Source organism: Pollicipes pollicipes, unplaced genomic scaffold (genome assembly GCF_011947565.3).
Source record: "Pollicipes pollicipes isolate AB1234 unplaced genomic scaffold, Ppol_2.1 Scaffold_3447;HRSCAF=4054_pilon_pilon_pilon, whole genome shotgun sequence".
Lineage (NCBI taxonomy): Eukaryota > Metazoa > Arthropoda > Thecostraca > Pollicipedomorpha > Pollicipedidae > Pollicipes > Pollicipes pollicipes.
In genome coordinates, this window is record NW_023596297.1 from 5,511,188 (window position 1) to 5,538,502 (window position 27,315).

General features: G+C 52.3%; 2 protein-coding genes across 5 annotated transcripts in view; both read right to left on the minus strand.

The window, feature by feature from the left end:
• LOC119091243 (glucose-6-phosphate 1-dehydrogenase) overlaps nucleotides 1-15,534 on the minus strand; it is a 56,078-nt gene extending 40,544 nt beyond the window's left edge. Inside the window, exons 1-2 of one of the 2 annotated variants that reach the window (XM_037213909.1) lie at nucleotides 15,410-15,534; nucleotides 8,639-8,743 (exon numbers count right to left, since the gene is read on the minus strand). In XM_037213909.1, coding sequence (XP_037069804.1) covers nucleotides 8,639-8,660 — 22 coding nt within the window. In that variant the 5' untranslated portion in view covers nucleotides 8,661-8,743; nucleotides 15,410-15,534. Of the gene's footprint in view, nucleotides 1-8,638; nucleotides 8,744-10,678; nucleotides 10,751-15,409 lie in introns of those variants that run through there. The other variant, XM_037213910.1, reaches the window with a different exon arrangement.
• LOC119091244 (AH receptor-interacting protein) lies at nucleotides 12,025-15,801 on the minus strand. Of its 3 annotated transcripts, XM_037213912.1 has the most exons (3): nucleotides 15,767-15,801; nucleotides 12,631-13,618; nucleotides 12,025-12,599 (listed from the first exon to the last, which is right to left on the minus strand). In XM_037213912.1, the coding sequence occupies exons 1-2, from the start codon at nucleotides 15,776-15,778 to the stop codon at nucleotides 12,644-12,646; spliced, it is 987 nt and encodes a 328-aa protein (XP_037069807.1). In that variant the 5' UTR covers nucleotides 15,779-15,801; the 3' UTR covers nucleotides 12,025-12,599; nucleotides 12,631-12,643. The 3 variants fall into 3 exon arrangements, with proteins under 3 accessions (XP_037069807.1, XP_037069806.1, XP_037069808.1); XM_037213911.1 differs by having other exon boundaries at nucleotides 12,025-13,618; XM_037213913.1 differs by lacking the exon at nucleotides 15,767-15,801 and adding an exon at nucleotides 15,415-15,550 and having other exon boundaries at nucleotides 12,025-13,618.
• Between the last annotated feature and the right edge of the window lie 11,514 nt (nucleotides 15,802-27,315).

Sequence of the window (27,315 nt, forward strand, 5' to 3'; positions counted from 1 at the left end):
ACATCAGCGTAATGGGCACAGCCCGTAACAGATAGAAGATTGCGTCTAGTCACCATGAGTAACGTGGTTCGTAAAATTAATTGCGGCTTCTGATGATTTATAAGCACCGCGGGCCAGAGCCAGTCGGTGGTGCTGCACGAACATTGGCTAGTAGACGGGCTAAAGAGCAATGCCAGACCAAGGTACAGGGAGAGCTGCAGCGCCAGCGTTCGCCAGACAACCGTCGAGGTCGACCAGAGATGGGAAGGATGGGATGGCAGCAGAGAGGAAAAGGAGCATAGAAAAAAGCATATGGAGAATGCCAATGTTAGGGAAACGTCATAGAGACAGAAGACTATCTGTTGCGAGAATGGAGAGTGAAGAGCTATATTGAGAGGAACAGAAAAGTCAAACGTACGGAAAAGAGATCGAAACACGTCAGAAGCTTTCGGTAACGGAAAACGGCGCACGTTCCAACGGCAGAATGCAGACCCCACCATCAGCGCGCCAGCTGCCGTCACCCAAACCCCCCGCAACACCAGCGGTGGACGAGCACCGTAACACCAGCATCGGACGAGCACTGCTGGCCGCTCCCACGGGCCGGCTGTCGATCACGTAATCAGCCGCGGCTGCGCGCGGCTCCCAGCATGGCGGGCGCGCGGACGGCTGCGCGCCGCGCCGGTTCTCGCGCGTAATTCGCGGCCGGTGTCGGCGCCGGCGGGACGCGCCGGCCGCGACGCTCGACGCCGCCCCATCCGTCATCATCGCCGGCTCGGTAACGATTGGCTAATTCTCCGCGAGCCACAGATCCGCCCCGCTCGGCTCTGCGGCGCCAGCGGGTGCTGACGCCCACCGTCAGCTGGCGGAGCTGGACTGGGGCTGTGCTGGGGGTGGTCTCCACTCGGTAGGACCGGAGGGTGCTGACGCCCACCGTCAGCTGGCGGAGCTGGACTGGGGCTGTGCCGGGGGTGGTCTTCACTCGGTAGGACCGGAGGGTGCTGACGCCCACCGTCAGCTGGCGGAGCTGGACTGGGGCTGTGCCGGGGGTGGTCTTCACTCTGTAGAACCGGAGGGCGCCGGCGTGCGCCGTCAGCTGGCGGGACTGAGCTGGGGCTGTGCTGGGGGTGATCTTCACTCTGTAGAACCGGAGGGCGCCGGCACAAAATCTCGTTGGGCGCTGTAGCTGGAGCTGGAGTTGGAGCGGATTTCAACCCGTTTACGGCTGCTTTCCAGAGCGACCAGCTCATGTCTTAGATGCTCATTCGACGAGAAACAGAGACGCAGCTTCTCTTGATTCCACGCGCGTAAAGCACATACAACGACAGGCAATGATAGGTAGTAAGTGCCTTCATGCATAGTTTGAAACCCGATTGTTGGCTACGGCTAAAACATTACTTTAACAAAACAACGCATTGCTTTAAGCCAGAAGCCGCTCAACTTAAAAGCAATGTTCTAAATTTCTAAATGTTGCGGTAAGCATGAGATATCACGGAAAAGCTGCCCTGTTTCTATCACTAAGCTTTTAAGTCAAAGGACTGCTCTAAACAACACAATTTCATTATTAAGCAAATATACTAGTTTACACATCATTGTTTGATCAAATCATGGCAAGTTCTTAAGAGGTCAAAGTCGCTGCCAGGCTGGCCGAGTCAGACCAGCCACTCTGGCGGACGGCTGAACCATTTGCAGTGTTAACTCGCCGAGAGGCGGCTTGTTAACTTATGCACTAAACACGTTAGTACTTGTTAACACATGCGCTAACGTGTACACTAAACCCGAATATCGTTGTGTGCCCGTGCCGTAGCGCTTTCTCGTGTTATATTGTAAGTTAGTCCATGTTTTTAATCTTTGCTTGCATTCCCATACCCGGTTATGGCTCTATTCTTAAGTTATTCGATTCCCAGCCTCATTTCCAAATAGCACTGCCCAAATTCCTGCATCACGTGTCACAACACGGGGTACGTGTTTGAAACTTGCATTTAGCGCGTTAAAGTGGTTGAAGACCAACTGCTGTCCATTAATGCTGCAGTTCGCGCTGAGGTACTTCAGACACGAATATCTCAATGGTCATATTTTTCTGCCTAAAACACAAAACCGCCAGTCGGGAGGCGGAATTCGTGTAACGTTTTTATGACGTCATACATATCTGGGTTAATTCAAAATAGGCACGAAAATTTGCACAAGTTTGTGTACACATAGCTTAGAAATGAGAGGATTCAAACCCAAACCAGGGGTATAACTATGACTCCACGGAATGATCTTGAGAATGGTTATCTCAGTCCACACCGCTTACAAATGTGAAACAGACCCTTCAGTATACATTCAGCCGGTATTCGGCAATCCTGTCTTGGTGGAATGTTCCCAGTCTGTTTTTGTGCATTACGTTAAATATACTCCGACTGGTTTGCATGAGTGACTAGATTCAGAAAACAACTTACACAAAGCCTGTTGCTAGCAACCTGAACCAACTATTCAAGTTGTGCAGTTTACTCCAAAGGACAGTTTTGTCTCCGCTTTTTCACCTGACAGAATTGTGGGGGGTTTCCGTACCGCACAATGCTGTCGCACGGTCGCCCCAGGCCGACACTCGCTGACCCCGCCAGCCAAGCGCCAGATGATCTTTCCATATCACTTCGACTAAACAACACGCCCGCTCTGGGACTCGTACCCGGGGCCGCCGGATAACGAAGCCTGGCATCGTGCCTCCGGATCACAGGGGTGGCTAACATGCGCCACGAAGGACGAACTTCTGCCGAGATGCGTCGCACCGGGGTGGTCTGGCTGACGGGTCAGCATGGGTTCAGGACGGCACGGTCTACAGTGCTCGCCGACCTGGAACCGGTCGGCGAGGGCCATCGGTAGCCCCACGGACCTCCGGCCTCTGAGCCAGCCCGACCTGATCTGCGGATATCCAACTGCTCGCGTATTTTCGGAAATTTCAAGTCCGGTTAGCCCTGGGGCGCCCTGAAACACCACTGGAACATAAAACATCTGACTTGACGTCTGGCTGACGAGGAACTCATGACGTTCATTGACAGGGTTTTTCGGCGGCCTGTTCGGAGCTATCCGTGTTTTGCGTCATCGGAACGCACCGGCGGGCTTTCACCTGACAGGCCCATCACTGTCACGTGACGCGCTTCAGTGCACGGCCCGGTCCGGCCCGCCGGGCGGCCAATAAAAACGGCCGTCTGACGGCTGTGACCCACTATTTGACATGCCGACCCCGTTAGCGATCAAACAGGCGTGGCAGATCGAAAATGAAGTCGGCAAGGGCGCGTGATCATAACCGTGACGGCGCGGCGAACCCCGAACGTTGCGCCGCTTTCGGCGACGTCCTGTGACACGCAATCAGCTGTCCGTCCTGCTCGCCGTCGCCAACGGCGGCTGAGTTCCCATGACGCCCAACAACACAAAACCGCCCGTCAACGATTAACGACAGCTCTCACAGCGCTCACAACGATGGCTCAGCAGTCTCGTCACAGTGCTCGGTGAGCAATTACTGCTTCACTCAGCTAACAAGACGAGCGTGTAATGTCTGTTGTGCCTTCCACACCACGCTGCCCCGCGCAGCCAGCATGTAATTGGAAAATGCTCCGGCAGCTTCAGCGAGCAAACGGGTGCCTTATCTCGAGCAAGGCTCCCACGTAATGTACACCGGTACTAACAAATACCCCGTGCTTGTTCCGCTGTCATCGGTTTAAAGATGGCGTACAGTTTTAGAAATGACAACCAGGGACGTGATTTGGGTTCGGGGTGAACAGCGAAAAATGAGACAATCTACCCCCAAATTCTCCCAGGATTTAATCCACTTTTAAATTAAAGCTGGGGTGGCTGGAGCCATTGTTAGAGGCCAATTTATATCCTCCCCCCCCCCCCGAAACTGAAAAGGAAGCTGCATCGCTGATGGTACTGCAAGGTAGTAGTTACCCTTCATCTGTTGAAGAAAATTAATTCCACTTATCTTCTGTTGCCAATTAATTCATACTTATTTCCTCAGATATAACGATTCGAGATAATGCACGTTACGACACACGCCGACAGGAGATTAATGCAAAATAGAAGCCCTAAACCCCTCACCTAAACCTCTCTTATTTCCTGTTGTCACGGAGCTGGCAGTGCTATTGCATAGCCTTGAGTCATATGAGAACCTAACAGCGGGATCGTGACCAGCGCCAAATTACGCAGATTTGATGGTTCCATTTGCAGAAGGATTCCGTTTCAGCTACCAAGCCGTAAACGGTGGTGGCCGGCCATTTGCGTGAGACTTAATGCCTGTTGTTGCTAACATAGGAAGCGTGCTTTTATCGCTCAAGCACTAGTCATTGCTGTTTTAATCGCCTGTTGGAAATAGGCTACGTTACATATGCAGGACGAATCGTTGACCGTGACGGACCGTGACGTTTGCGATTAGGTGTAGCGACGGGGAGGAGGTATGATAGCTCCTCCACTTTTCGTGAAAGTTGTCCTGGAGCCATGACTTTCACGACGCTTCTGCCTTTGGTAGATAATTGTGCCTGTGTCTATCTTCGTGTGCCCGCATCTTTGTTTCGGTTTCCGTGTAAAATAAGCATCACGGCGAGGCACGAAAATATTTCACTCAAAAGGAAAGATTCACTGCGTTTATTACTCAACTAGGGTTGTCCAGACCGCTTTATAATGTCCACGTTACACAAATACACACATGCACATGCATGTCCGACAAAGGCAGAAGAATGGCTACACGCACGTGAACACACAAAGACGCCGATACGCAGAGATACAGGCCCAGCCGGCCAGGTTGAGATGCTGCGCCATCATTAAACATTGACCAGTGAAAGGATCTGTTTCCTAGGCTCGGACTTCGGTAAGGTCACACACATAATTGCACCGATTAGTGGTTCTGAGAGGGATCGACAAATGACATCTTTGGAGAACTTTGAGCAAAGGAATCATCTGGTCAGTGCTTTAGCTCGGATATCGCTTTCTGGCATAATTAAGATGAGCGTGAGCTTAACTCAGGAGCTCTTTCTCACACTGAGGAAAATGGCCAAAAATAGTCAACATATTTCCATTTGAAACTTCTTCAGGACTGAAGGAGTAATAGGCCTGAAGAAACTGCAACGTGGCATATATTGATTTGCCTTGTTAGTGTTTTTCCCTTAGGTTCAGCACAGGGTAACTTATACACTTAATATCAGTGCCTGCAACGCTTGCCTTGAAGGAAGTGGGAACATAGACGGCTCAGGGTCTGTTGGGGTACACCAAATGTTTGGAGAAATAAGAATGTTATGCTCGTTCTGGTAAAAACGACATCGGGCAATTTAGGGCACGCTCGTCCTTTAAAATGGAGCATTTTCGGAACCGCCTTGGTCTTGACAGACATGGCCTACAGTCGTCCTTCAATATACCAATATATACCTTCAATGTAGTAAGCATTGGTCACACAGAGGTATTGAGCAATCATTGGGATCCCTTATGCGAATACTCGACGACGCAAGGCAGTGCTCATGATCACGACTGGACAGCGCTCACTTGTCCCCTCGTCCACTTGACTTGGCGTGTCCCTGCCTCGTTTACAGTGAAAACCTGACGCGCGATACTTGCGCAGAAAGTCTGGAACCAGCCACGTGCCGTCACCACCTTATACCTATACCACCCTACACCTGCGCATGACGGCCGGCGAAGTTTCGCTGTCGCCACCGCGGGCGACCAGCCTTCATATTGTCCAAAACAAGCTTGAATATGAGTACGTGTGTCTATCCAAGAGCTCAGCGTTACCAGCACAGCCAATGTTTGCGTGTCACCACCGATAGGTGGCGGCAATGAGGGGTCACAGGTGCACGCTGCCCCGGAATCATCTCCTGTACCGTATGTAGATATTTGGCATACTTGTTGAGGCATCTTCGGTTTGGGACGGTAGTGCGTCCCCAGAAATTCGCCCAGGAGGGTACCAAATTGGGCCATCTCAAGGGCCCTTTCGGTCAGATTCGCTTTTCGTCGTCGGTTCAGGATCCTGTTTTGATACTTCGAAGGCCCATTTTTATATTTCAAAAGCCCTACCGGCGTCTCAAACAGCCAAAAATGGCTCAGAACCTCGGGACCGAGGGCTCCTGCCATCTCCTTGGAAGAGGGCATGACCCCAAAAGTCCACCTCCCTCCCCCCCCCCCCCCCCACTGGCTACGCCACCGAGACCTGCGGCTCGGACGAGCTCAATTCTCTGGTATTTTTTAGCGGGCGCCCCGGTAGGTCCGTGACGTCACTGGCTCACACGAGGGAGAGTAAAGGAATGTGGCGCTGGTTTTGCCCATACAAACAGCTCTGTAGGGGCGTAGCAGTGGCGATCCCAACAAAAATATTACATGCACTTGAAGAGCATAAGAAGCCGGTGGCAGCGACAGACAAAAGCCAAGGGATGTAGAAACCGTCACTGAAATCTATCTGAAGGAGGTCCCGCGGGCGAGCTGCCTCGGGGCTGGCGAATGCCGGGGTCACACGCAGCAAAGCCGGGGTCGCGCCGGGTCAGCTGGCGGCACGATCAATCAGTGCCGCCCGAGCTCGTTAGCATCCCCACCGCGCCACGCATCGCCAAACGGCACAAGACGGACGCTCTAAGCGGCAGGTGCGCATAGCAATGATCTGGTTAACAACGCTAGCAGCGATTAAAGAGCCAGGTGAATCGGAATGGTTCACGGCGACTGGGGGGTGAAAACACTGAGATTGAACCCACACAAACGCTCGTTTAAGGTGTAAGCCGTGTCAGCTCTGTTTAGCTACGCGATTGAACAAGATGAGCCGCAGGCTTTAGTGGATGGTGTTGGAAAAACAGACATGAATGAAAGGAGAGAAAAACTCACTGAATGCTGGCAGCAGACGGACGAGCTCGTCGGGCCCCTGAAGGCGCCGTTACTCAGCGCCTGGACCACTGCCGCGCCTCACAAACACACGGGTCTCCCACGACCAACCCGGTGATGAATCCGACTTTCTATGCTGTTAGAAACTACGGCATTATTGATTGTACCGTGTCATTTGCGGAGAATTCTTGGTCGGGCGCGCGGTCTGCCACACGCTGGCGCGGCTTGGGGCGCCCAAGTGCGCGCCGTCCGTCCTCGTGTGGAAGGGCAGCCAGCCAGTGACGGGAAGACACTGCTGGGCGTGACCGGGCGGCCCTCGTTTGTAATGAAGCGATCGATCGTGCGGAGCGTTGAAATTACGCGGTGCTCTCGTACCGAGACCCTGCTACGGGATATGAGAACAAAGCCCGAGGTAGGTACATAAAAGGCCCACACAAAATGGCCCACGCGATTTGCTGCCAATTAGGCGATGGAGCTCAAATGGCGGGCCTCTCACTCGGCTGTAGAAGACAGGTACATACTTATAATGAATTGTAGTATTTTTGGTAGATGGTGGCATTCTATTTGATGCTGCACATGTAATCCTTCCTTGTTTCGAGCGTTGGCTATATATATATATATATATATATATATATATATATATATATATATATATATATATATTGGCACAAAATGATGCATAGCTACGGCAGACTTCATGTTGAACCAGAGGACACCATCGCATAAATGAGTAGGAACAGGTTACCAAAAATGTCAACTACAACAAAAACAGGTAAGTACGTTGAACGCCAAAAATAAAAAGGGGCCCACCAGCTGACGTCGATGAACGCCCCACTTTTTATTTACTGGTGGGTTAGTTAAGTTGCATGACTAATGCACTGAAAGGCTTGGTTGTCTTATTCCGTTTCGGGAAATATGCTCGGTCTATTGAAATTTTCAGGTAAGGCACCATCTGTCAAGTTTAATGAAGTGTACGATATTGGACCCGATGGATTCGTCTTGAACGAGAATTGATTTACTATTTATTTCCCCTTTACTGGTGTCCTGTACAATAATGCAATGCTACGTAACCAGTGTATTGGATGGTTCGGGTAAATGCATGAAGAATGTATGTGGTACGAAGGACAGAGTCGGAACAACATTCAGCATCCAAGACTTGCCCTTTCACCTTACGGCTCCATTCTACTTCCACAAGAGCACCACATTGTACGTTAATCTGCTTGTCTGGCAGAATTCAGCATATCAACGAGAATATCTTCAGACGCAACCAGAAGGTAGGAGGACGCAGCCTCAGGAGCTGCGCCCACATTCGGGATCTGGGGAAACCGGCAGGGTGCCTGTACTTCCCCCACAAAACGTGTAAAATAATGCATGGGCATCGCAGTCGATAAAATAATTTGGCCGTGTGCTGCGAATTTCGGGGCGCATGGCACCCACGCGCCATCGCTAAAGCAGATGCGGACAGACCCCAGCACACTGCAGCGCTCCCATCTGGTTGGATGAAAGTTCTTCTGACTTCGTTTTCGACACAGTCAGCTTCCTGGTCCCGTTTCAATAGGTCGTGCCTCTAAGAGCAGCTCGCAACGGGTGGTGACGATTGCTTTGCCACATAAACTCATTCACCACACGGAAGGTCACACAAAGCACATCCCGCGGTCGCGAAAATACGTCTCACTCCGCAGCTATGCTCACAGGCGACTCGGGATCGGTGGTCTAAACAGGCCAGACCGCCGGGCCGGCTTCTCCACGGTAATCCTCAGGGCGCGTCTCCCTGCTCAGCACGTGACCCGTCACCTGATGACCAGGTCAGGTCGTCGGCGCAGCTCACCTCGGATGGTGTCGGCCGACATGACGGCGGCGGGCGTCGGACAGCGGGAGCCCGCCGGCAGCAGGCAGCTGGGCACCGACCCCACCTTGCTGACCTCGGCACGGCCTGCGGGCACGCCGGGGTCAGGGATCACTGGTCCGGTCAGCTCGGCAGGGAGCGCCGCCCGCCGCCAGTCATCGGCGGAGGAGAAAGCCCCGACAGCGGCCGACCGGGTCAGCACGTGCGTGACATCCGCAGGTGCGTGCTGATATCAAGACACGCGCAAGGAAAAGTGCCGGCAGTTATCCACACTCAGCCCCTCACTTCCGAGACCTGTCATTAAACCTTTCAAGAAAAGGTCCTAGAGTAAGCACCAGACGAATTATTGACTAGGTCTGTTACCTGTCGTGACAATTTGATTCCTACATCACGCCATGCGAGAGGTACACACGGTCAGTGAAATGACACTGCCCCCGGAATTCCTCACATTGGGGCTCAGTATCGCCTTTGCATGTGTACCAATGATAACTCCCGGGCAAGGGACGCTGCTGTGGCACTGATAACCGCAGACATAGCATATGTGTCAAAACAACCCGCGATCAATCTGCCAATGGACACGTGTGGTTGGGGCGGACGACACCGCGTGCAATCGTATACCGCAGCAACGACCATTGGGCTATCATGCGTTTTGCAACTGCGAAAGTGTGATGCGATTGTCGGGCAAGCCCAGCGGGCGCTGAGCCGTGACGTCACATGCGCGTTGTCGCCAAATTCAGTCAGACGCTCCTGCGAGAATTTGTTTGAGATCGCAAGCTTTCAGGGTTATCTTGACGCCCTCGTCGTGTTTATCGATACCGTTCTCAGGCCCGGAACGGGGAGAGGCTTTCCAGCAGAGGGTAGCGTCTGGGCAATAGCACTTGTCCTGTGAGAAAACTGACAAGTTGCCCGTTTTGACACTTGCATTGCGTAGTTTTTGGTATTCACACGCGTGCTTTTCGCCGTCTGCGCTTCAGCCGCGCGGCCGGAACAGGGGCGGACGGGACACGCTGCGGGCCCGCCAGCGGACAGACGGGAGCTGCGGCCAGAGCGGAGCGCTGCCAGCGGACCGGGTGGCGCCGCCCTGCCGTGACTCAGGTTCGTCACCAGCTGTCATGGTCTGAATACCTGCCTCACTAACGCGGCTCGGCTGCTCGCGTTCGAGGTAAGCTCGCCGGCAGCCGGCGGGAACGAATGAGCCGCGCCTGCGGTGGCCGCCGGACGGAGCGTATTATATAATTTGTCAGACATCGCTCGCTTGAGACGCTTTCAAAACAAAACGTCACGCAGTGACCGAGGTCGAACTGAATTAAGGTCTACGCTGGTGACGCAGCGTTGAGTGTGGCTGGGACACATCTTGGTTTGAGAGATCGTTTAACAAGGGTAGCCCCTGCCCGGTCGCGAAATTAGTTGGAAATTTTGTTTCGCCGGCTCGAAATTGTAGCTTGCCAATAAATTGCCAGCGCGAAGCTGCCAGCTTGAAATCTCGTGAAATTAGTGAGAGCTTTCGAGGTGGCGGTCCTGCCTTCCGCGTACTCCGGTCAGAGGTTGCACCGGGCCAACCACATACCAGGGCAACAAAGCGCCATAAAGTCTCACAATGGACCGCTGAGTCTGAGCAGCATTCTTGCTAGGTGCGTTAATGCACGCTGGCGTTTTCAGGCAGTGATATGAGCATTTTCACCGGTGACCCCACCGACTGTAACTCCAATGAACAGCGACGGTTTTACAAAAGATGTCCCCCATCTGACGTCTCAGAGCGGTGTCCGTTCCTGAAAGCTAGAGGTCGCATGTCACTACGCCACGTCACGACCTGACTCAAGCTCCATGTCAGCATTTCTGCCGGGCTGTTCAACAAATCAGATGAACGCACCACGCAGCGAAGCCTGCGACATACAAGTGCTTCCCTTCCACACGCGCTATAGCTATAGACACCCGCCAACGCACCGAGCAAGTCGTACAAACACCTCGACCTCGCCCCGTCCGCATATCACGAGTACCGTCCCCGCCCCCCGCGGCACCCACCGGCAGTATGCGACGCCTGCGTCCGCGCGGGACACGGCACAACAGCACCACGCGGCGGCGTCTCGGCCGTCACGCCCGCACTGGAGCCGCGGCGTCACCCCCGCGCACACCGACCGCACAGCCGCCAGCCGGCTGTGACGTCACGAGACGCACCGGCGCGGCCGGTGCGTGACGACGACCGGGCAGCCAACGGTACAGCCGGCCTGGGAGGGGACGGCCCGGCGTCACTGTTAGGGAACCGCGGTCTAACGCCAGGGGACGTCAGGGGACGTCAGGGGAGCATGGTCTAACGTCAGGGGAGCATGGTCTAACGTCAGAGGAGCATGGTCTGACGTCAGGGAGCGTGGTCTAACGTCAGGGGAGCGTGGTCTAACGTCAGGGGAGCATGGTCTAACGTCAGGGGAGCGTAGTCTAACGTCAGGGGAGCATGGTCTAACGTCAGGGGAGCGTGGTCTAACGTCAGGGGAGCATGGTCCAACGTCAGGGAAGCATGGTCTAACGTCAGGGGAGCATGGTCTAACGTCAGGGGAGTATGGTCTAACGTCAGGGGAGCGTGGTCTAACGTCGGGTACGACGGTCTCACCCGCGGGAGATCCGATCTAAGGTCAGGGCGGTGTGATCTAGTGTTACCGCTACGCAGCAGAGTATAAGCCAGAGCAGCATCGTCTGGTGCCAGAATAGGAGTCTCAAGCCGATCCCACCGTCTAAAGACGTAGCACAGCACATCTCAGCCGTCTAGCATTAAGAGTATTTCTGGGTAAAGACGCAGAGCTGTGAATACCAGAAATAGCATATCACGTGCGACCACACGGAAAACTTCGCTCTAAAGCCCGTTTGCCATGGTTGCAGCTCTCAACAGGTAAATCATCATGTCACGAGCGGCGGAGTCTCCTGTCACGGGACTGTATCGGGACTCGTCGCCTGGCACCCGGAGTGGCGGAGCCCGCGGTCACAGCTGGTCTGGTGTCAGCGTTTCGTCAGAGCGTCCCCACACGCCTCACCGCGCAGCCCAGACAGCCGCCCAGCCCCCAGCACGCAGCCCCGGCTCTCCGGTCTCTCCACGCAGTCCGCGCGAGACAGCCGCGGCAGCCCGAGGCACACCGCGCCTCACACCTATCGACCGGGTCCGTATCACCTCATTGTCACCGCTGTGTGTCAACAGCGGCGGCCGACCTCAGGCGGCGGCTGGTGCTCGCGGGTCGCCGTCAGGCCGGGTCAAAACGGCACGCCGGGTGGCGCGGGTCGGCTCGTGACCCGTGCACACGCGGTTGTGCACCACGCCGAACCGGGCAGCTGCGATCCACTGCGCGAGTGTCGCGTGCCTTCTGCGGCGATCGGCACGCATGTGGAGATGTACACATGTATTGCAGCTGTGCGCGTGACAGTTACAGAGTACCGGAAACCACACCAGTGCCAGTGCCCGGCCGCCAGCGGCGACTGGGCAGCGCCAACCCCGGACCGAACAATGGCCCACGCAAAGACTGCAGGCACGGAAGACGGTCCGATGCAGCAACACGCTGTCTTTGACACATGTTCACGCAGCTGAAACGCAGGGCCGATTTCACTGAAACATGACAATGATGGCATTTGTGGCCGTGGCGCGCACGTGCGTCTAAATAGACCCTGTTTCCATTGCATTCTTAACATGGATGTGTTACTTGGAACAATAACCACAAATCTCACAACTTATGCATTAGGTGTTTACATAACAACAATAGTCGTTAAGCAATGAAACAAAATATCTTGCTCACGAAGGTCAGCTGATAAAAACTTTGCTTTATTTCCCGGTTCACGCAGTTAACTGCGCTCCAAAAAAAAAACAGGGTTCCTTAACCCAGTTTCAGCAACCTATAAAACGGCAACAATAATCACAAACACAACGCAAAGGCGTGTACACCGACTAGTCCACAGCGAGTGCCACACCTCATGTGCACAGCCCGCGCTCAGCTCACCCCTCTCCCCGCCCTACGTAAAGATCTTGCCGCGGAGCTGCTCTTTCTCCTGCTCGTGCTTCTCCTTCTCCCTGGCGGCCAGGTCGGCCAGCTCCTTCCTCACGGCGCCGCGGACGCCCGGGTCCAGCTCGGCGGCGCGCGCCAGGTCAGCGCGCGCGCCCTCCACGTTCCAGACGCGTGCCTGCGCCCGACCGCGCCGGAACAGCGCCTTTACATCATCCGGCCGCGCCTCCAGCACCGTGGAGCAGTGCTCGATCACCGGGTAGTAGTCGTCCAACAGCAGCTTGCACTGGGCGAAGTTCAGCAGCAGCGGCAGCTTCAGCTCGTTCAGCCGGTTCCACTCCTCGTCCTGCGGCTTCTCGCACAACATGAGAGACTCGAGGCGACCGAGCGCGTCTGCGTACTGCTCGGCCGCCGCTGCGTGCTGCTGCTGCCGGTACAGCGAGTTACCGCGCTCGCGCAGCTCCGTGACGGAGGCAAGCTTCTCCTCCTCGTTGAGTGCCCACGACTCGCGCTCGTACTCGTGCTTCGCCTCGACAGAGAGAAGCTCGATCGTGACGCGCAGCGCCTGCGGCTGTTGCAGCAGCCGGTCCAGGTCCGGGTAGCCGAGCTGCGGCTGCTGCGCGGCCATCATCATGCCGCAGCACCCGCTGGGCGCCGCCTTCGGCTTGTTGGCCGGGTCCCACGAATCACGCAGCGTCTTGGCCACGATCGGGTAGGAGTGCAGCAGGGCCTTGTCAATGGTGAACTCAGCCACCTCACTGAGTGCCATCGTCTTCACGCTCGCCTCCAGGACCTCCAGCTTGAACTGTTTGCCTAAGATCAATTCCATGGGCTTGTACTTGCGCGAGTCGTCGAGCAAGACTGACTCGCCATCTGTCGTCTCGGTGCGGAAATGAAACTTGACTCGATCGCCGTCGGAAAAGTTCGGCACTGGACCGCGCCCGGCATGCAGGATTCGTTTCTTTACACGCTGATCCATTGGCACCTGCGGGCAGAGTTGGAATGCTTCCAATTTTGAAGAAGAATGGAGCAGCAAGAGCAATGTCCCATTCAAATTTATCAATGATCAGAAATAAAAGCTTTGTAAGATTTTGCTTGTTGTTATTCATGTTACGATGGTTTGAAATATTGGACCTTAAATTCCGGAAAGTTCGTCTTGCAAAACAATCAGCTGGGAAAATGTGAAAGTCCATAAATGAAAACAACAGTCATCTTACATTAATTCCTGTGTTAGAACATGTTATAATTGGCATACAATAAATATAAAATACTTTCAGGTAAAAAGGTTGTATACTCTGACAAAAAAGCAGGAAGATGATGCAACTTTTGACAAATAATATTCAGAGTATGCAGCATATTTTCCTAAGCTGTGAAAGCAAACTGGGAACATTCCAACCCTGCCACATCAGCCAAAGGTTTATCTTAAAAGAGGTAATATCCTTTTATCATTTTTAACAGTTCCACTTTTTCATATGATTTAAAGCAGCTAGCCATTGGCTGCAGCCTTCAAAAAATAATTTTCTAGAGCACTCACACAATGAATATGTATAATTAAAAAGCAATTATTACTTCTACATTGTGTATGTCCAATCAGTCCTGACCATCCCCATGATTTGGGCAGGCCCAGTTTGAATGGTTAACTGCAAAGTGTAGATCATTAAAGTCAAATTTCAACACTATGCTGATACATCTAAGATCAGGCCTGGAATCAGGAGCCTCAACACAAGTCAAAAAAGTTATGGAATGCATCCAGTAAAGTAAGTTGTGGCTCTTGTTGCAAGTTTTTCATGATGTAGCAGCCAATATTTAATTACTGGATATTAGTAATTAGCATGAGTATTAAACTTGACATTAAATGGATCTGGATATGTGGGAATGATGACAGTTTCAGGTCAGGAAGCTGTGTGCCCTTCTTACTCAACTACCAACTTATTGCACATCACTAACATATGTAAGAGAAATATTAATTAATTGAATTATTGATGAATATTAAAGCACATTTTGTGGAATTATCTACCTTTAAGTATTATGACAAAGACATTATTTAATCTTCTGATTACAACTTATCTTTTTCCATTATTTTCATTATTCTTCAAACCATAACAAACCAGATATCCATGCTAACCTTCAAAGGGCAAAAGCTTTTTTCTGCTTTTTACCCTTCAAAGGGCAACATTTTTTTCTACTTTTGTTATTAATAAACATATTTACACTTGATGTTATTGTATGCTTAGAAGCAGCTAGTCATATTGCGTACTCTCTGTGACAAAAAAAAATACACAGCTTCTAATATATTAACATATGTGAGCACAAGTTGTACATATCCAACATATACAAGTATGCAAGATAGTATGCTCATCAAGAAACAATCACCTGTTCATATCCCAACCCTTACCAGACCAGCCAAAGATAGTAATATTATTGGTTATCCACCCTCACTTTAAGTATTTAAACCTCATTCACCTTGTCATGCATGGTAAATATCTGTAATGATGCAACTGGTGTGATATGCACTCAGTGCCATTCAATAAACTCAAAGCAGCCATGCAACCATTCAAAATAAGCAAATGCCACATTCATTGGTCACACAGCATTGAATGGTGCACCCACCTGAAATATTTCACCTAATGGTGTGAGACAACTGACACACCTTATCCCATGTTAAATTTAACTACCTTCCTTGTCTGGATTGGCAGATACAAATAATAAACATGCACCATTTTGTAGTCTTCGTGCAGCCCTTAATCGAGAGGCATGCATGGAAATAGCATCTCACCTCACCAAATGATTCAGCAGGTAGGAAAGCTGGGCTAAGTCAGAGTTGATCCCTGGTAGTCAGGCAGGGCTCTTACAGGCTTGTAACAGGTAGATTGGTAGTCAATCCAACGGAAGGAACGTAGTGCCCTGCTCTCTCCAGCAATCTTCCCACCGTAAACTTGCGCTCGCGCCCTGAGCCCGACCCAAGGCTATCTATCCGCCCGACCCCAGTTGGATCTACGCCAAAGTCCTGCCCAAATTGCGGGACCCAAAGTCTGAAATCCAGCCTCTCAGCTAGTTTGAACCCTCCAGTCTTTTCCTACACCAGCACCTCCATAAATATCATCCCGCTGGGACCGCTGACACAGCACCGCACCTTTATACGCATTCACATGCCACATGCAAACATCATCATCTACGTTTACATGCCTCTACGAGTATTTGTTTAAAAGCATTACCCAAGGCCACATATGGGGTAATTTATATGCAAACCTGGCGGTGAAAAAGAAATTGCTTTGTACATTGCAGATTTAATACTTATAAATCAGAAATAAATTTAAATGAGATTTACTAGTTACTTTCATCTCTATGAATAAAAAAATGAAAATATTCCATGTGCTTTTATATTAAGTAATATATTCATTAGGTGTCGGCAAACTGCAATCCAATAGTCCATCCACCGTTCACAGCGCGCTGGGCCTTACCCTGGTCCACCGTCTCGAAGTTTCGGAAACGGTGGAGAGCGCGGTGGTTTAACGCGTGTGGGGTGAGTCGGTTGGAGGCATTTTCAGTGGGTGTTGGTACGGACATGAAGTCTGGTGGGAATTATCGCTGAGAGACCAGTTGACAGGAGGGGCTGAGAGAGAGGTCCTGTTGCAGTGCTGCGGACAGTTCCAAGGGGTGGGAGGAGGCCGAAGCTGGTAAGGTAGGTTGGGACAATTGGCTATGCTTCTAATTGGGATAGTCCTCGAGATAGCAACTCTCTTCCTAAGCTCGTGTCATTACATATCTCTCGATTACGCTTGAACCAGGGGTTAGGTTTCTATTCAGTTTAAAGACCTTGAAACCTCCTTGCCCCCAAACTTTGGGTAAAAAGCACCAAATCTAGTTATTGCCTTTTCCGTACTTTTTGTTTGTAGGCTGAGCTACGCATCAATACAAACCAGCACCCCAACTATTGTTGTGTGATTGTGCCCCTATGTTGAGCTGAATGCTGGCAAGTATGTCTGAAACTGTTTTAGATACTTACAATACCACGTAATATCATTGTGTACAATTTTTATTATTAAATAACTACCCCTGGCCCAGCCTGCAAAAAATGGGAGATTTTTAATTGATCTTGTTGGGGCAGGGCTTTTGTCTCACCTTTTGCAGACTCACCTGTGGCCCTGTCTTATCTCTGGATATGTGTGTATTCTCATTTGGGCCATTCTTACATGGTCCAGATTTAGGCATAACAATAAGTAGCCTTCCTCTTGCTTCAGCACCTGTGAAGTTGCTCCAGTGGAGGCTCAGAGTGCATGGGGTTAGTTCTGATACCAGCTACAAATATGGCTTTGAGCGGGCGTGATTTCAGTTCCGGGATGATTCGGGTGTTTAAAAAACCAACTGAGATGAAGTCAGTTGTTTAAATGCAGACAATGTTCACATGTAAGGCACTGAAGCAAGCATCAGCTATGATGAAACAAGCTCACTTATAGCTGTTGGTATGGTTTTAAGTGGAAAAGACTGCTTTACTGGAGCAGTCTTAGTGCAAAGAATCATGCTGTTTGAGACAGCACATTCTTTGTTAAGTAAACATGCTTCTCAATGTATCATGGTTTGATTACATTATGGTGCCTTGCACAAAATGGACAGATCTAACAAGCAGTGGTATATTTTGAAATCCTGCTCAGAGGGCTAGGTATGAATGTCTGGGCAATTGTATTTGTCTTGGCCTTGATCACCACATGGTTTATGGGATGGCAGGATTTTAATGATATCATTATGATGTCATGAATGTCAAGGTGACTGAAATATTATTAGTAGCATACTCTTCCCAATTTTTGTTGGTGTTTAGCTCAGAAACTAGAGGGGCTTAAGTCTTAAGTAGGGAAGGGTTGGGAACAACACTGAAAGGTCTTTGAGACAGCTATTTCAGCTCAAAATTCCATATAGATGTGGAGGTACTCTTGTCAAGGAAGCAAAAAACTTTGAGGGTGTTTTTAATCAATAGATCATTTTGTTGTCAATATGATTCCTATGTTAGAGTATGTTCTGTTCTTCCATGCATTTGACATTTACAGTTGGAACACCTGTGACAAGACAGCTTACATGTTATTGTATTGACCTAATTATAACCTCAGCTCACAGCAAAGAATCAGCTCAATCAGCTCTCCTGTTATGTATGAAAAGTGATGTTAACTGTCGCAGAATATGATTATGTGGAGTCAAGTTGTATAATCACCGCACCATTGCTGACACATTTATTGACAATATCGCTTGACCATGGTTTCAGGCTGTCAGATCCGCGCCTAGCTGCGACACGGGGAGCGATGTCCGGAGACGACCGCCGTAACCGGGTGCACGACATGCAGGGCCTGCTGCGCCTCGGCCTGCAGCACGGCGCCGCCGACGCCGCGCCTGCCGCGGCGCTCATGGACGACGAGCGGCGCCAGTTTCTGGCGGCCGCGATGCGCGACGCGTCGACCGGCGTGGCCGAGACGCTGCACGCCGCGCTCGCCGCGCTCGCCGACCCGGACGCCGAGCGCCAGCTGGCGGCGCTGCGCGTGCTGCGCGACAACGTCGACAACGTCGACATCGCCAACGACTTCGAGAAGATGGGCGGCCTGGGCGCCGTGCGCGGCCTGCTGTCGAGCGGCGACGGCGAGGTGCGCGCCGCTGCCGGCGGCGTGCTCGCCGACATGCTGCAGAACAACCCGCACTGCCAGCGAGCGGCGGTGGAGGCCGACCTGCTGCCGGCGCTGCTGGAGGTGGTGCAGCAGGACGCCGAGCCGGCGGCGCGTGTCACCTCGCTGCAGGCCGTCTCCGGCCTGCTGCGCCACAACCCGCCCGGCCAGGCGGCGTTCTGCGCGCGCGATGGCTGCGCGGCGCTGGTGTCGGCCATGCAGAGCGACCAGCCGCGCCTGCAGACCAAGGCCGCCTTCCTGCTGGGCACGGTCTGCGCTGAGAGCGGCGAGCTGCGCCGCACCGCGCTGGCCGTCGGCCTGGTGGAGCAGCTGTGCGGTCTGCTGGCCGCGCCGCACGCCCCATGGCACGAACACCTGCTAGCCGCGCTGGTCGTGCTGGCCGCCGACGGCGAGCAGGCGGCAGCTGAGTGCCGCCGGCCGGAGCTGCGGCTGGCCGAGCAGCTGCGCCTGCGCGAGCAGCAGCTGCGCGGCCTCGAGGAAGAGCGCGAGACGCTGGAGCACTGCCGCACACTACGGCAGCTCTGCTTCTCCGGCGAAGAGGGCGAGCGGTAGCCAGCCGACGCGGGACCACCGCCTGCAGCCGCACGTTGGGCTCGGATGGGGATTTGTCAGGCCCTGTTCTCTATCGCGCATGCGTGTAACCAATGTTTGCATTGAGCATATTGCTTTGTACTGACTTGCTGGAAGTGCTTGCTTGGGTGCGTCCTTTTTGTGGATGTTCAAGTGCGGAATGTTATCAAGTCGAAATGTGCAGGTTCTGGTATGTTTCGATGTAGGCTTTTGGGCCTTCGTCTGATTGTTGATGTTCAAACATGGAGGTTGTACTGGAGTTCGCAGATCTGTGGCGGTTGTATGAAGACTGCGTAAGGCCACGGATACTTTGCATTAGGCATGGTAATTGACTGCCCCGCACGCTCTCCTGTGCGAAAGCACATTGTTGCTCGTTATTTGCGTTGCGATGATATATTTCTCGGAACGTTTTGTTCAAAACAAAGCCGGGTTGATGTTACGTCTGTGCTCTTCAGTCACGGTACTCATGGTCTGAGCCGAGCATCTGTGCCGCCGAACGTGAACTCGGGAGCGTAACTTTGGAAAATATACCCGTAAGGCCGACCGCAACACCCGGCTTTGGGATTTATGAGATTGTATGGCTGGTTCTACCCAGCTGCAATATTTGCGGGTTCCAGTCCGCTTCAGGCTCTCATTGTGATCTAAGTGCTTTCGGAGAAACGGCTGCGACCTCCGCGCCGTGCCACGTGGGAGGGGGGGGGGGGGGGCGGCAGGATTAGGCGGGCGCTTCTGTGGCGTGCTGTAGTCCTAGCCGCGCAGAAAATTGTGCATGTTCGTGAACCTGGGATTAGCTTGTAATGATTTCTGACGCGCGGATGTATGGCCGGTAAAGGTGTTATTAAGGTAATGAAAGGCGCAGACATTTCGACCCACCTGACCAGTTGGTGCGCCCGTAGCAGTCCGGCGCTACTCGCATCTAATACCATTTGGACATTGAAGAGATGGCGTGTTTGATATCACCCGAAGAGGACACCCAGCCAGTGGTGGTGGGTTGACGGGAATGTTTTTGATTGGGGGAGGGGGCTGCGGGTACGGCTCCATATACGTAGCAGCAGCAGAGCAAAGATGTAGCAGCAGAGAGTAAAGCTGACCGCTATCATACATTCTCTGTAGGTGTCCGCTACCGTCTCTCACCGCCACCTATATCGATGTGCTAATATAGGTGACGCTCTCAGTCGGGAGGGATAGGCGGCCGGCGCGCAGTACTGCAGCTTTAACACGTTTGTGTTCAAGAGCGGCATATTTAGAAGGGCGTCATGCTGCCAGGCAGTTTATATGTGGTGGGGTTACTCTGCAAAGTAATCGGTGTAGCATGTTGGCCAGTACCATTTATTTTCACTGGAGGGTGAAGGTAACATATTTAGCTCGTTAGCATCAAAGCTTGGTTGATCAAACCAAAAATTGTTAAATCGTGTGGTTAATGAAGGGGCTGTCATGGGCTATACAAAGCTCGTTCCGAGAAGGCGGCCAATGCGGCGCGAGTGATGCGTCACCAGTCGCGGGCCTCCTGCGCTGATTGAGACGAGTTGTTCCGCACGGGGCAAAAATAGATCGGGCACCGCATCCTTGCAGAGCTGGCGAGTGGCAGCTGGGCGGAGGTCGGGCTGACGAGGTGGGCGACGAGAACAAACAGGAATAGCTCCACGAACCCAGCGCCGCAATGTCAGTCATCACAGGAGCGCGCCGACAGGCAGGGAGCGCCTAGATTCCATGTTCTGATGCAATGGCATGTGCTGCCCAACGTGACTAGGTGTGATTTCGACTGTGTTTAGTGCGTCATCGTTGTTGAACTCTTGGATCGTCAGATGCGTTAGCTTCATTGTGTACTGTACTTGTATATGCAACCTTCCGGTGCGCCCGCAACCCAGGGGTTGTCAGGGACATGAAAAATAAACAATAAAACACTCCAGGCATTGGAGCTATTGATTCTGTTTATTGAGACTTGTGGACGAGCCGACAGCTGTCAAATGACACTCAGGTGATTGTGAACTACTGATCCAGTTTATTGGAGCTTGCGGACCAGCCGAAAGCCGTCAAATGACGCCCAGGCGATTTGAAACTTAACTTGGTCGGTTTTGTTTAACTGCAAAGAGGTTCTGATAGGAAAAAGGTCCTCTCGCACCATGACTTAGAAGAGAAGCCAAAATATCATCGGGAGTTCACCTTGGCGAAAAGGCTCCCAGAGCTGACAACTCGTGCAAAGTTACCCAAAGCTGCAGCGCACAGTGACAAGCTGCGATAGATGTCACGAAGCAACAACGGTGTTATTCTGCACTTGGGCAGTCGCCAAACTTTCCCACCTAACGTGCACGCGAATTGAGGGTAGCAAAATGCCGACGTGTTTTTGCGAGGTAGAAAAGGTCCATGAATATGAAGTGATGAGGACGATGGTTGCCCAGATTCGCGCGATACCATTTGCAGCGTTGTGCACAGTTCCGTCCCCCCATCGTACATCGTACCTGTGGGAAACGAGAGGTGCGAGATTCGATTCCTCGTAGTATCCGCCATTCCCGCCAGGGCGGCAGGCGACGGTGACACACACAGACACGCATGCACGCACGCACGTTGCTCTCATGTGTTGTAAAATTCAGCGTCTAAAGGTTCCTATGTACGCACGCTCAGTTACGCCCCCTCCAGTCATGTACATAATATGCACGAGATATTGCGACTGGCGGAGATGCCTTTTGTCGGTCGAACAAGTTGCAGAGGTCTTGTCCGGATGTTAATCACGCATGTCTGCAGCAGCTGATGTGTATTTAAAGTTCCAGAAGACGTGGGTATTGAATTCTAGTGCGCTTGTGGTTCATAGTCACATATAACGTCCATTGTTGGTGGGTCGAAGGGAACACTCCAGGCATTGCACTATCGTGGCACTATCAGTTCGTCTTTTGAACAACTCAATGTCCGTCTTCATGTCAGGATGTGTTCTATTTCTGGATGATCTAAATTGCAAATTGTCTGGCGACTTTACATGGCTTTGGGTAATTTGCAAAATGGCAGCACAAGCTATCAAATGGACGAACGTGTAATGCTGTCGTTTGGTATGTAAACGACATCGGCTACATATTTCATGAGACGATGCATAACGATTCCGTAGGCAGTAGCTCTGCCTTCCGCCCCCCCCCCTCCCCCCTGCATTCCTCCCCTCCACCTTTCCGCCACAGCCCAAACTCAGTGGCTTCTCTGACTAATTCCAAGAACCTTTGCCAGACAGATCCGCTTACTGGCTTTGTCTGGTCCGTAGGCGCTTGTTTCCACAGCCGGCATCAGCCCGCCCACTGCCCTGTCGGAGCGGTGCCTGGTGCCCCGGCCCTGTGGCGCCACGACACCGCCCCTGCGCCGCCTCATTACCCCGGGGCCGCGCCGATCCGACCCGGGTGATCCACACCGCCCCGCTCTCTCAGCACGGAGCGTCAGGCGGCGGCGGCCGGCGGTAAAAATCGAGGACCGCCGGCGTACTGGGAACCGGCCGCTGCATTCCGCCGCGTCGCATTCCGGGCGCGGGCCGGTGCGGCGCGCGGCGCACCTGGCCGCGCCGGGAAACGGCGCGGGCCCGGTCAAGGCCATAGCGGGCCGGCCATCCCGGTGGACAGCCGAGACCCGCTCCTCACGGACCTTCGCCGCATGTGGACCCCTTCTCCACGGGCATCACTGGCGGGTATGTTGCACGCGTGCCTTTGAGTAGGACTTGTGGCGTAGAAGCTCGTGGTGGTACCAGTTTTGAGCGCTGTTTGGCGATGAGGATTGCAGCTCCAGGCAGTGGCTGGCTGGGTTAAGAGTGCATGGATAGCGAGGATTGCATGACAGCGTGAGATGAAAGCGTCGGCTCGAAACGGTAGCGGTGAGCGACTAGTGCGATGCACATTAATGCTGGAAAAGCTGTAAGTTCGAAAAAAGGGAGATTTGTGTCGGCGGAGCCGATTCCGTCTTGGACTGGAAGCGTAGTCGCACGGGGTGGATTCCGACCCTCACACCGAACAGCGAGCGCGGTTTTGCGTTGACCTCGATTCCGATCCAAGGAGACGTGGCTGAACTTTGGAATCGATTCCAATGAAGTCATGTCGGTTTCAGGAGTCGCACATATCGGATCAAACAGTACTTTGGCCTAATGCATACCTTTGAGGGACATGTAGTAGATTGGTAGATATAGTAGATAGGTAGACAGCAAGGGAGCAATCCATTTTACGTTTCGTTGGCTGTACATATATGTAGAGATACCCGAATGAGAATGTCGGCCGCCACTTGCGCTTCAACTTGAGTCGACCACACTGATTGCACTCGCTATGGTTCAATTCTCTGTAACCCTCATCCAAATCATTTCCAAAGGGATGGATATCCTCTTGACTGTAGAAAAGTTTGGTGCACTCCGAAATCGCTTCTGCCCCATCCGGACTCGGAGCACCGGCAGGCAGAAAGGCTTTTTATTTGTCAGTACTGATGTTCGATGAGGTGGTCAGACATTCCGGAAATAGTTTCGGGTATCGTTTGTTGAATGCTTCCGGAGTCGATACATATGCTGATAGACAGAGGAAAAGCTAAAATGGAAGTAAATTACAACTGACGAGACAATATTACACCAGACTATCCCAGTTAGATGAAGCTCAAAGCTTAGTATCGGTTTGTACTCGCTAACGCTTGCAGCGTGAGCTCGTGCAGACCACATGTCGAAACGCCGATGCTTCGCTGCATGAGCACGTTTTGCCACAAAATATTGCCAAACATAGTAGCCTTGATCAGGATAGTCTTGACAGGTGACGGAAATATACTACAAACCATACTATATCAGTGCTGATGCCACGTATCAGTAATAACACAGCTTTTAAAATGTCATTCAGGTCAGCGCTTTTCACAGTTTGTTTAGCCAAAATTCACTTTACATGCTACACAGCTTACAGTGAGAAATAACTAGGACTATTACTAGTCGTAAGAATCGCGGCTGGCCACAGTATCTTGCGATGAATGCGACCAGTATGCTACGTGGCGTTTAAAGCCTTGTGCCGTCTGGGACAGATGGGCTCGAATGCTCGCCATGCGGAAATAAATTGGGTTCAGTGCAGGGCTGTGAGCTGCCGTTGGTCGCGTTCGTGTCGTGAGGAGTTGACTATCATGAAGAACGTAGCTAACTGTCAGCTTTTTAAGGTGCTGTGCGGCTTTTCTAATGGGATACCATGGAGGGCGTGCACGGTAATAGTGTTACAAAGCTTTGCCGATCTAGGAGACTTGCTGTTTGTGGAGACCCGAACTATGGCTCCAGCGGTCAGCGGAGGACGTTGGAGCGACAAATGTCAAGGATTTATCCGGGCCTTCCTGCTGCTAAGAGGACCAGTGGCTTTGTGGTAAGAGGCCGAACATGGCTGGTGAAGGCCTCTTATACTGTCCGTCGCATCTTATACTTAGCGTGCCGACCGGTGGACAAGCGTGAGATAAAACACTCGTAACTGTCATCATGCTGTGTACAGAGCTAAATGAAGGCGCTAGATGTGCTCAAAAATGTTGTTTGCATCTGTTGATACCAATAATACATGGGCTTTGCACTAACTGATTGGGATTATGTTAGTAAGTTGGAGGCCTGCACCGGTAAAATTAGTGATAAGGAGTTATGCAGAGATGGTGAAGGTCGCCAACGCTTCCAACTGATTGTACGATGGCGTCACAAATCCAAAAGTGGCTTTGTCTCAGGTGCTTGTAAAACCATGAGTTCGTAAATGTAAGGCTACAGGGATGCAATTTTTCAAAATACGTAGAGGTGAGCGAAGAGAGACACAAGAAAAACATGTCTGAGCCTGCCTCCGAAATGCAATTAAAATGGCTTTCCCCGCAAATCTGATCCAGATCATGAAATAATGGTACTTCTACTAATTTAGCTAGTACGCACGGAATGCAAAAATCTTGGCTATGATAAGCACGGATACCGACAAAGGTCACTGCGTTTGTTCAAATTCCTAGTTACAAGCTACATCAGCTCGTCATCGCACCACACACAGACGCGTAAACATGCTTTCGCTAGCCAGGGCGAAAGTTCGGCAGGAGCCCGCAACCCGCGGTGGCCAACGGTCTTTCCAAATCCGCGTTTGTTTTCGGATTTAGCCCACTATTTTCCTTTTACGGCGGCCATTTGAAACCAGCGATGGTCCCTTGGCCAATCCAGGGGCGCCGGACGTTCCCCGAGGCCTCTTAAAATGGCCATTCGTCATTGTACTATTTCCACGTGGCAAGAGCAGCAAGAAGTAAAAAGCGAGCCAAATGTATATGATGCGTCCTTCAGGCAGCCTGAGTGGCCAAACAAGCCTCAACTCCTCGAGGGGGGCCGTCCCTTTGTCCTCCTCTGCCTACGTCTTTGTCGTCGAACGCTGCACTGCCTCGGGGCAACTCCGGCCGGCTCCAGCACTAAACCCCAGCCCGCCCGCCTAAAGCCTCGCTCGGGGCCACAACAATCGCCGCAGCATCTACCGCGGCGGGTTCGGGCTTGGACCGGGGCCGGGCGTTTTCGCGCGCCCGAGCGGTGGCTAAGCTGGTCTCAGCGGGCCCCAAATCGGGATCATGTCGGGATTTGCTCGGCGCGTTTACGTCAGATGCCGGCAGAATCCCAGCAAAAGCCACAGCTCGGCCCATGTGGCGCAGTTCGTGCTCGCTGTGCCGACGCCCAATGTACCGCAAACGTTTTTTTGGCAGGGTTCGAGGAAACGAAATAATGGAGTGGCGTCAAATGTAAGCTGAAAATGTGTCTTTTTTGTCGACTGCAGCTAACCAATGCATCTTGTTTGCTATGGCGGCACATTGCACGTCTATGACGCGGCAGTTCTGAATATAACGCTGCATCATGTGGGATGCATACGGAAATGTGCTTCTTCCGGCATGAATTATTATGCAGCGATAAAAACCTGCAAGGGCTCTGCAAATGGGCATGGTCGCGCGGTCGACCACGCGCGGGCCAGCGATGATAGTTAAAACACTTACTCAGCTGAAACACTACCGCAACCTCGCCTGCTTCCGCTTAGGAACACTTTCGTCAAAATGCGGTACCCTTGACGCTCCGGGCACGGGACACCTAGATGTTCACCCATGCGGCGCCCGTCTCTTCCTGGGCGGACGTAGCCGACGGTAGCGCTCACCGGATGGCAGTGACGTCACTGGGTGCGCTGAAAGGCGCGTGCAAATGTAAACAAACAGTGTGTGAGGGCGTGCGCCTGCCCTTCGCGTCGTCGGTAGCTTCTGAGAGACGGGGGGGGGGGGGGGAGGAATCAGCGCGCAGAAGAAGACGTCGCCGTGGGGCCTTTAGGACTGGACTGCGACTTGTCAGCAGTTCCCCATTCTTCCATGCCAGTTGTGAAGCTGTGAAGTTGCCGACGCAATGCGTATTAAGTGAGGAATAATCAGTTCCCTTGATTCCTCCGGTAACTCATCTTTCAGGGGTCAACATGAGCGCAGCCGACGACGAGCATGTCAAAAACAGCGACTGTGTTGCTTGTGTCGCAAATATCTATTTTAAACAGCGCGTTTCCCGGCATTCGATATATCTCGGGGGTTCGATCGATCAATGCCACGTTTTTAAGGTCTGGAACCCTTCTAATAGCCATGCAACTCTAAAACTAGGACGCGCTTCGGGGCACAAATTTGTCCAACGGTATTCGCCATCTTGCGGGACACGTAATGGAGGTCCTGCGTGAATGTCATGGTCTGTAGGTATCAAAACAAAATTTCTTGTTGCCATGGGTCGGACTGCGTGGGTCGTCACGGACTGGGTCAATGTCTGATTATACGGTCTGAGAAGGCAGACCACCGGCAACAGCAGCCCATCATGCGCCATCGGCCCGTGCGCTCGTGCACTGATTTCGACACAAAATGAGGGTCGTTCAGACTACATTCCGCTTGCACGCAGACTGCCTGTGGATGAAGCTGTGCCAACACACGCTGAAGCATGACACCGTGGTTAGTAAACGATCTGAAGAAATGATGCGGCATGTGAATCATATTGATGGCGCACTAAGCGTTCACCACCAATGTAACTATACCGACCCTCGGCGGTATAGTTATATTGGTTTTTCTTATATAATCGTGCCATGTCTGGCATGTTGTTATCACAAATCTGTCGTGACGAGGGAGATGTTTCCTACCTTAAGAGGAAGAGATAAATTTGTGTCCCACAATGTCTTGATTGGTAAGACGCTGGACATCGTCCTGATCTTGTTCCGCCACACACATGCCGTCTGGAATCCAGCAGACCGGGCGCTCAGCACCTACTCGTTCTGCTCATCTCTCCCCCCACATCATCATCCAAAACATTTGTTCGGACCCGAGCGCCTGACACCGTGCTGACGACTAATGGTGGATAAAGACTGCCCCTTTATCCACGAAGACGAAGGTCACTATACGACGAAGGATATCACTATCTTAAAGCACTGGAATAATTAATCAGAAGCGTTTCGATAGCGTTGGTAGCCATGAC